Source organism: Salvelinus namaycush, chromosome 41, assembly GCF_016432855.1.
Source record: "Salvelinus namaycush isolate Seneca chromosome 41, SaNama_1.0, whole genome shotgun sequence".
Taxonomy (NCBI): Eukaryota; Metazoa; Chordata; class Actinopteri; order Salmoniformes; family Salmonidae; genus Salvelinus; species Salvelinus namaycush.
The window spans coordinates 9,824,950-9,835,622 of NC_052347.1; the positions used below are offsets into that span (position 1 = coordinate 9,824,950).

Here is a 10,673-nt window from a genome sequence, read left to right on the forward strand (position 1 = left end):
AACTCATGTTCTCTGACATGCCCAAGACGCATAAAGCATCACCACCGAGAACCCACGCGTCCCGCCTCCCAATACCAAACACCTCGTATCAGTTAACCCTTCCGGCATACTTTAACACAGAGCACCACCCACTCATTATTAGTGGCTCTATTTATGCATATGTACGGCGATTATAATGTTTGGAAATGTTTGTTGGATGCACGTCATACCGTTTATTTCCAACACAATTGCCGATGGAGGGGTTCGTGGTTCCTTGGAACGAGGATGGCCAGGACATCCGACACTTCCTAAGCCCAGGTCTGTCGCTCGTGTCCATGGCATTAGAGCGCTCTATCCCTCGGTGGTGATGGCGGTCGGTGTCGGAGTATCCCCGGTGTTTGATTTTGATGGGGGTCCGTGGCTGCCTCCAAAGATGTTGCGGAGGCTTTAGGGTCGCCTGCTCCCGGGGAACGGGGAGCGAGAGAGAAAGGCTCTTTTTCGAGCATGGTGGTGGTACTTCCATCATAGTGCAAATTAAAATATCCCTTTTATATCTCAACTTATTGACACAAATAATAATATGGCTATATATTCTTTGACTTCAAATTACTAACCTATTAATGTCCATCATTGCCACTTAATCGTAGCCTACCCTGTGTAATTGTGTAGACAAAAGTGACCAAGTCAAGTGCAGTCCGATGTTATATGTAATATCTTAAATAATAACATTTAAATCTTTCGACCATTATCACAGTGGTACTGTCAGAGAGAATGTGACTAATTTCACCCAGAAAGTGCCTTTCTTTTTCCTACCGTTTATCCAATTAAATTCCCAACCAAAAGTTAATCTCTCTTCTAAATGTAAAACGCTTCCCTTGTTTTTTGCTGAGAGCTTCGCCAATCGTTAAAGTATCCGTCTGGTAGGTGACGATAGCCCCTCGCCGGTGCTTCCCCTGAAGTTTGACGCCTTGTCGCCCATTGCGCACTGGATCACTTTAGTTACAGAACAATGTATTGCTTTTATCAGCTCCTTATTGCAGAATCACAGACCGCTGGCTCCTGTGCGATGAGGGATATTATTGCTGCTCCCGACCGCACATGTCTGTTAAAGCTCGCTCGTAACCGTTCGGTCTCCAGCTGTAGCCATAAAAAGTAACACAGAATACCGTCGTGCATCTGGGACTACATAGGCTGAGCCGCACGCGCGGAGCCCACTGTCTCGACTTTCCCCTATATTAAAATGTTTGATGCAATTATTTCAGTTTGAGATTAAATTAGACTTCGAGCAATAGAACATCTCCATTAATTACATAATTTCGGTTGCCTTTGGAGTTGTGGTTGTGCCTGTATCCAAAACCCACGCGATGTTATTTTCTTTGCCGCTCTTCTTCACACAATGCATTATCAAAAGCAAAAGGCTACCAGAAAAGCATTGACTGTCGAAGTCCTGTAGTCGCTGCTTCCATTATCTGTCCATTGTCACGTCTGAACTCCAGATTGACGACAAATGTTACATTAACCATAACGCATCATCAACCCCTCCAGTCTCTCGCTCCTTTCTCACTCTCTTTTTTCTCTCCAGCAAGCCCACACTCGCGGCTCCTGTCCAGTTGGTTTATCTCTTTGGACTGAAAGGAATTTAATAACGTATTAATATTTCCCTCATATTGACGATATTCTCCTGAAAAGCATAAAATCAAAAGAACTGATGTATTTTAATAGCCTACTAAATCGTTTTTCACCACTGTCTGCTTTCAGTGCACTGCCGACGTGGTCAAAAGTGTAAGCCGTAGTAAATGGATAACCACTTCTCACAAACGCGCTATTTGTTGTATCCGTTTTAGCTATTTGTCAGAGTCGTTCCACTGATGCGAGCTGTCACTTAAGATTTCTCTGACCGTTTTCAGCATAATTGGATCATATCTAGACACGCAGGGTTGAAACCAAGAGCACTCTCAATGCAAGATGCGTTTGTAGAGCGCATTCACAACTGCATCTCATAGCATTAATCATATTATCATCTCATCTGCTGATGCATAATGATCAGGGATTCTCAGCTCCAGTTTTTATTAAATCTCCAGGCACCGTGCGCCATCGAATGAAGTATTTGTAATATCACATATGAGCACGTCTGCTTACCCATAAAAGCATTAAATCATTTTCTTTTTAATCTGCAGAAATGCTCTCACATCAAACATCTTTTTTTGTTTATCAGTTAGATATTCTACAGCTGTGGAGAGAGATGGCTATAGGCTACAGTAATCATTTAAAGTCCCAGTGCAGTCAAAAACGTGATTTTCTGTGTTTTATATATATACACAACATGACCAAAAGTATGTGGACACCTGTTTGTCAAACATCTCATTCCAAAACCATGGGCATTAATACAGAGTTGGTCCCGTTGCTGCTATAACAGCCTCCACTCTTCTGGGAAGGCTTTCCACTAAATATTGGAAATTTGCTGCGGGAATTTGCTTCCATTCAGCCACAAGAGCATTAGTGAGATCAAGCATTGATGTTGGGCGAATAGGCCTGGCTCGCAGTCAGCCTTTCAATTCATCCCAAAGGTGTTTGCCGGGATGGAGGTCAGGGCCCTGTGCAAGCCAGTCAAGTTCTTCCACACAGCTCTTGACAAACCATTTCTGGAAGGACCTCACTTTGTGCATGGGGGCATTGTCATGCTGAAACAGGAAAGGGCCTTCTCCAAACTGTTGCCACAAAGTTGGAAGCACAGAATCGTTTAGAATGCCATTGTTTGCTGTAGTGTGAAGATTTCCCTTCACTGGAACTAAGGGGCCTAGCCCGAACCACGAAACACAGCCCTAGACCATTATTCCTTCCACCAAACTTTACAGTTGGCACTATGCATTGGGGCAGGTAGCGTTCTCCTGGCATCCGCCAAACCCAGATTCGTCCGTCGGACTGCCAGATGGTGAAGCGTGATTCATCACTCCCGAGAATACATTTCCACTGCTCCATAGTCCAATGGCGGCAAGCTTTACACCACTCCAGCCGACGCTTGGCATTGCGCATGGCGATCTTAGGCTTGTGTGCGGCTGCACGGCTATGGAAACCAATTTCATGAAGCTCCCGACAAACAGTTATTGTGCTGACATTGCTTCTAGAGGCAGTTTGGAACTTGATAGTGACTGTTGCAACTGAAGACAGACGATTTTTACGAGCTTCAGCACTCGCCGGTCCCATTCTGTGAGCTTCTGTGGCCTACCACTTCACGGCTGAGCCATTGCTGCTCCTAGACATTTCCACTACACAATAACAGCACTTACAGATTCAGGTTCAGAAAACTTTTAATGTCCTCAGAGGAAATTCATCTTGCAGCAGTCATAAAACATATCACATCTAAAAATGAAAATAAGTAGCAAAGGATATTTACAAACAAATAGGCAGAGTAAGTGCAGTTTCATAGTGCAAGTGCTAAGTGCAATTAGTCCAACATTTTGGCTCTAGCAGGGCCGAAATTTGACGAACTGACTTGTTGGAAAGGTGGCATCCTATGACGGTGCCACGTTGAAAGTCACTGAGCTCTTCAGTAAGGCCATTCTACTGCCAATGTTTGTCTATGGAGATTTTATGGCTCTGTGCTCTAATTTATACACCTGTCAGCAACGGGTGTGGCTGAAATAGCCGAATCCACTAATTTGAAGGGGTGTCCACATACTTTTGCATTTATAGTGTGAGGTTGGAATAGTTCTGTGAAATTGTGAAAATGATGAAAATGCAGTTTAGTGTAAGAACTGTTTGAAAAGAACACCTGAAATGTCCGCCTGTTTTGTTGAGATGAAGTTTTGGCCTGCAGTATAAGTTAATGGATCAATAACACATAGTTTCAAACCTTTCAGGTTACATATCCCTCCCATTAGGCTCGTCCAATTAGGCCCCTCACTCAGACCACTCCCAGACAGTCCTAGCAACATTCTTGTTTGAGAAATTGTTCTTTGCTAAGAAGCTATTTTCGTTTCCTTTTTGTCTTTTTTTTTTTAACAGTAAGGTACTTAATTGTTACCCAGAAATTATTTGATATTGAGACCAGTGCACGTCATTCAGGGCAGGTGGGACATATTTTTTTGGGGGGGCTTGCCTGTTTTGCATGTTATTTTGGCATTAATACGAGTCACATATCAGTTTTCAAACAATGTAAAAAATATAAATATATAATTGAGTGAATAAAGCCGCATACAAACATGGTCTCTTTTTTTGTTTTCTTGAGTAAGGCAGCTCCAAGATGCAGGTGTTTCAGCCTAGCTCAGTGCTTTCCGTGGTGGTGGGGCGGACCAGCAGAAAATAGGAGTGTTGTGCTGTGATTGGCTCAGTGTCCTGTCACTCATGGGGAAACTAAGTCACCAGTCCTTAGTAAGGGTAGACATGGAAAATTCTAGCCCTCTGCATATAGTTACATTAGTAGTGCCTTTCCATGAAGGCTCAAGGTCATTGGCCACAGATGAAATTACGTCAAATCACGTTATATGTACAGTAGCTTTGATTGGACTGATCATGTCAACATCTTACTTTCAAAATCTTAGCTAGCAGTCATCATCATGAATCAAGTCGACAATCTACTTGCAAATCCTTTTTAATCCTTGTCATATGAAGAGAAATAATGAAGAGAAATTATAGATAAAATGTATCGTGCTCATCCGCCATTGGACATAAACATTACACAACAAAGTTGGAAATCGCAAATCCAACAATGAGTGGTTTGAAAGGAATCGGTGACAGTGTCTAACCGCAAGCATTGCAACTGGGAAGTCGGGAATAAACAAGCTCAGACTGGGAAAATACGTTTTGAACGGTCATCCAACTCGGAATTGTCAATCTTTCTCTTTCTTTGATGACAAAATTTGCCCACGAAGGACCGCCGCGCCACCTTCCTGTTTAAGTGAGCACTTCACCACAACGTGAGTCCAAAAATGTCTTAAATGCTGCTGCATAAATGATGTAATATGCCAGGGAGATATGTATACAGTAACTAAGAAAGTAATACTAAGTGTATGTTGTGTAGTAAGCTGTTAGTTGCCCATGTGCCTCACCCTAATAATTTGGTCTATTTTCACCTCTTAATTTCGCCTAACGTTACTGTTCTGACTCAGTGGTGCACATGTAGCCTATAACCTGTTTGTGAGAAATTTCATCATCTAATATTGTAAGAGCTTTCATTGTCCCCTTTATTTATCCTATGGTTCTGACTTGGTGAACAGGGAAAATACTTTAAGAGCAGCCCATTTTTCTGCATTCTGGCGCTGTACATTTCAAAAGTGCTGAACACATAGATCTATATATATTTTCTTTATTTTGTTTAACTAGGCAAGTCAGTTAAGAACAAATTCTTATTTACAATGACGGCCTACACCGGCCAAACCCGGACGAAGCTGGGCCAATTGTGCGCCGCCCTATGGGACTCCTAATCACGGCCTGTTGTGATATAGCCTGGATTCGAACCAGGGTGTCTGTAGTGACGCCTCTAGCACTGAGATGCAGTGCCTTAGACCGCTGTGCCATGTCCGTTTTAGCTCGCTCGTTAATGTTTCAGTAGAAACCACATTTTTTTAAGCAAGTCAGCCATATCAGCTACAGTGGGGCAAAAAAGTATTTAGTCAGCCACCAATTGTGCAAGTTCTCCCACTTAAAAAGATGAGAGAGGCCTGTAATTTTCATCATAGGTACACTTCAACTATGACAGACAAAATGAGAAAAAAAATCCAGGAAATAACATTGTAGGATTTTTTATGAATTTATTTGCAAATTATGGTGGAAAATAAGTATTTGGTCAATAACAAAAGTTTATCTCAATACTTTGTTATATACCCTTTGTTGGCAATGACAGAGGTCAAACGTTTTCTGTAAGTCTTCACAAGGTTTTCACACACTGTTGCTGGTATTTTGGCTCATTCCTCCATGCAGATCTCCTCTAGAGCAGTGATGTTTTGGGGCTGTTGCTGGGCAACACGGACTTTCAACTCCCTCCAAAGATTTTCTATGGGGTTGAGATCTGGAGACTGGCTAGGCCACTCCAGGACCTTGAAATGCTTCTTACGAAGCCACTCCTTCGTTGCCCGGGCGGTGTGTTTGGGATCATTGTCATGCTGAAAGACCCAGCCACGTTTCATCTTCAATGCCCTTGCTGATGGAAGGAGGTTTTCACTCAAAATCTCACGATACATGGCCCCATTCATTCTTTCCTTTACACGGATCAGTCGTCCTGGTCCCTTTGCAGAAAAACAGCCCCAAAGCATGATGTTTCCACCCCCATGCTTCACAGTAGGTATGGTGTTCTTTGGATGCAACTCAGCATTCTTTGTCCTCCAAACACGACGAGTTGAGTTTTTACCAAAAAGCTATTTTGGTTTCATCTGACCATATGACATTCTCCTAATCTTCTTCTGGATCATACAAATGCTCTCTAGCAAACTTCAGACGGGCCTGGACATGTACTGGCTTAAGCAGGGGGACACGTCTGGCACTGCAGGATTTGAGTCCCTGGCGGCGTAGTGTGTTACTGATGGTAGGCTTTGTTACTTTGGTCCCAGCTCTCTGCAGGTCATTCACTAGGTCCCCCCGTGTGGTTCTGGGATTTTTGCTCACCGTTCTTGTGATCATTTTGACCCCACGGGGTGAGATCTTGCGTGGAGCCCCAGATCGAGGGAGATTATCAGTGGTCTTGTATGTCTTCCATTTCCTAATAATTGCTCCCACAGTTGATTTCTTCAAACCAAGCTGCTTACCTATTGCAGATTGTCTTCCCAGCCTGGTGCAGGTCTACAATTTTGTTTCTGGTGTCCTTTGACAGCTCTTTGGTCTTGGCCATAGTGGAGTTTGGAGTGTGACTGTTTGAGGTTGTGGACAGGTGTCTTTTATACTGATAACAAGTTCAAACAGGTGCCATTAATACAGGTAACGAGTGGAGGACAGAGGAGCCTCTTAAAGAAGAAGTTACAGGTCTGTGAGAGCCAGATATCTTGCTTGTTTGTAGATGACCAAATACTTATTTCCACCATAATTTGCAAATTAATTAATTAAAAATCCTACAATGTGATTTTCTGGATTTTTTTTTTCTCATTTTGTCTGTCATAGTTGAAGTGTACCTATGATGAAAATTACAGGCCTCATCTTTTTAAGTGGGAGAACTTGCACAATTGGTGGCTGACTAAATACTTTTTTGCCCCACTGTATGTTTTTTAAAAAGGCAGTAAACAAGGCTGAATTAATTGTTTCGATGCCAAACAAGGCTCCACTGACAGCCAGTTGTAGCAGTGGTAAGGATTCACTCCATTGTGCTGAAAATAAATCTCTGCTGTTGGGACAGCTTTATGTAGGCCCTAACAGTTTGTGGGCACCGTTTGTCTCTGTTATAGTGCAATTAATGTATTGTTTAGTGTTGTGTTGTGTCTTGGCTTTGCTGGCATGCATCTAAAAAATGTGGGGGTATTTGTCCCACCAAGATTTACATGCTAATATCAGCACTGATTGAGATAAAAACAACTACATTGGGCCTTTAATACAAAAATAATGGAACCTTGTATATTCACATTTTATAAGTCTGAATGCATTCTCCAAATCATAACCAAGAGACCTGAGCCCTTTAACCACAGGACAAGGAATCTACACAGCATCGAAAGAATTCCACAGGGACGTTAGCCCATATTGACTCCAATGCTTCCCACCGTTGTGTCAAGTTTGCTGGATGTCCTTTGTGTGGTGGACCATTCTTGATGCACACAGGAAACTGTTGAGCATGAAAAACCCAGCAGTGTTGCTGTTACATTTGAGTAATTTAGCAGACACTCTTATCCAGAGTGAATTACAGTAGTGAGTGAATACATTTTTCATTCTTATTCCCCATGGGAATTGAATCCACAACCCTAGCCATTCTCTACCAACTGAGCCACACAGAACCAGTTCTTCACACAAACTGGTGCTCCTGGCATCTACTACCATACCCCATTCACAAGCACTTAAATCTTTTGTCTTGTCCATTCATCCTCTGAATGGCACACACACAATCCATGTCTCAATTGTCTGAAGGCTTGAAAATACTCCTTTAACCTGTCTCCTCCCCTTCATCTACACTGATTGAAGTGGGTTCAATAAGGGACATCAATAAGGGATCAAAACTTTCACCTGGAAAGAGCAGGGGTTCTTAATGTTTTGTGTACTCAGTGTAAATACTGTACCTGCTATGCTGATGAGGTAACATTATGAACACTACCATAGATACCTGATATGCCGATGAGGTAACATTATGAACACTACCATAGATACCTGATATGCCGATGAGGTAACATTATGAACACTACCATAGATACCTGATATGCCGATGAGGTAACATTATGAACACTACCATAGATACCTGATATGCCGATGAGGTAACATTATGAACACTACCATAGATACCTGATATGCCGATGAGGTAACATTATGAACACTACCATAGATACCTGATATGCCGATGAGGTAACATTATGAACACTACCATAGATACCTGATATGCTGATGAGGTAACATTATGAACACTACCATAGATACCTGATATGCCGATGAGGTAACATTATGAACACTACCATAGATACCTGATATGCTGACGAGGTAACATTATGAACACTACCATAGATACCTGATATGCTGATGAGGTAACATTATGAACACTACCATAGATACCTGATATGCTGATGAGGTAACATTATGAACACTACCATAGATACCTGATATGCTGACGAGGTAACATTATGAACACTACCATAGATACCTGATATGCTGATGAGGTAACATTATGAACACTACCATAGATACCTGATATGCTGATGAGGTAACATTATGAACACTACCATAGATACCTGATATGCTTATGAGGTAACATTATGAACACTACCATAGATACCTGATATGCTTATGAGGTAATGTTATAATCATTACCATATAAATACCTGTTACGCTGATGAGGTATCTTTATAAAAGCTACCATATAAATACCGGATGTGCTAATGAGGTACCATTATAAACACTACCCTATGAATACCGGCTATACTGATGAGGTAACGTTATAGACACTACCTTATAAATACCTGCTGGTAAGTGAGATAGTAAGCAATGTGAATTATATGAGTTGACTAGATTCATGATAGTGACGATCCATTCAGACCAGCCTTACTGACTGAACTTTCGTAAATTATATTACATGCTGCTGGCGAAACAATGTGGAGGTTATTCACATTAGTCCTCTGAATATAGTGTATGCGTGTCTGTCTGTCTGTGAGAGAGAAAGAGAGCCCAACATAAACCTGTGCCTGCTGGGTATTTGATGTTTTGGAATATTGATATTAAGATGATTCCGGAAAAGGAGCACTCTCGCTCTTTGATGCATCACCAAAACATGAAAGACTCCTCTATTTATATCATGCCAAGAAAGCCCTGTGTCTGTCTGGCCTCTGTCCCAAGCTGTGTGTAGTGTAACGTAGTGTAGTGTGTGCACCAGGGAATTGGAGCTCCTCTTAGGGAGGCCCATGAAATATTAATCCACACCACTTTTCTGACAGTGAAGAATAATCTGGCCTGGCCACTCACTTTGTGTGTGTGTGGTGATCACGTGTATCAGTAAATATGTGGTTGATCATTTGTACTGTAGGACAATGGGTGGTGGAAGGTAGTCCATACATGCTCATATGCCTATGGTGTCAGAGAATGGCCACCATGTGAATGCAGCCACGCATAAGAATGAAATAGATGTATTTTCCTCCAGCGGGGTATCTGATGTATTTTGTATTACATGGTCTGATACAAAACTAGAAATAACCTCAGTGTCTACATTTTCTTTTTCTGCAATGCTGCAGTGGTGGAGCAGCGTATTCATATTGGCTATGAGCCCGTTACCGACCAGCGTCCTCCTTTAAACTCCATTTGAACCTGGACTGCAGTGTCTCTCTGTGTGTGTTTGTGTTCCAGGGCCGAGGTGGGAAAGAGAGGGAGATGACGTGATCTAATGTATTAGGAATGGGAGACCTTGAGGAGACTGTGGTTTACTTTGGGGACCAGCTGAGCAACATCTATGACTTTAAAGGCCAGATAAGTAGATTTAGGAGCTTCTTAAGACCATATTGATGAGGCTGGAGAGGATATCTGAGAGCAAAATCCAGTAGCTGACCCATCCACAAGGCTGTCCAATTTCCTCACTGCTGCTCTCCCATCTCCCCATCCACTGCCATGGCTTCTGTTTCAAACACAATTAGTAATGATGCTGATACTGCTTCTGTATGGAACATGGGCATTGGACACCACGGATGTGGCACCACTGAAATGGAGCGTACATGGCAAAGCAATCGATTTTTATTTTAACTTTGGAACCGGACCCATTGGCCACCACAGATTCCTGATTAATAAAACATAGCAGGCAGCCTTACATTTTTCACTTCACCTACCAAAGCTTTTATAGTCAGCAATGCAAGCCATGTAGTGGAAAGGGGGGAGGGTCCAAGAGGTATTCATGCTAAAAACAGCTCCTGTATCTGAAAATTAGTGTGATTTGTAAACCCCCTAACAGTCTCTGGTTGATTGAGTGTTCAATTGTCATTTCACTATACTGATTAAACAGAATTGATCCTGCATAATAGGCACACTTCATGTCTGTAAGTGTAGCACAGGGAAACCATTGTTTTCTCTGCTGCTGATATTTACGGTGCAGTCCT

The 10,673-nt window shown here is 42.3% G+C and overlaps 1 protein-coding gene across 1 annotated transcript in view; it reads right to left on the reverse strand.

Moving 5' to 3' along the window:
* LOC120033990 (cAMP-specific 3',5'-cyclic phosphodiesterase 4A-like) overlaps positions 1-502 on the reverse strand; it is a gene marked incomplete at its 3' end in the record, with an annotated part of 64,597 nt that extends 64,095 nt beyond the window's left edge. Inside the window, exon 1 of the mRNA XM_038980390.1 lies at positions 210-502. Within this exon, the coding sequence (XP_038836318.1) occupies positions 210-502 (293 nt within the window). The remainder of the gene's footprint in view (positions 1-209) is intronic.
* Between the last annotated feature and the right edge of the window lie 10,171 nt (positions 503-10,673).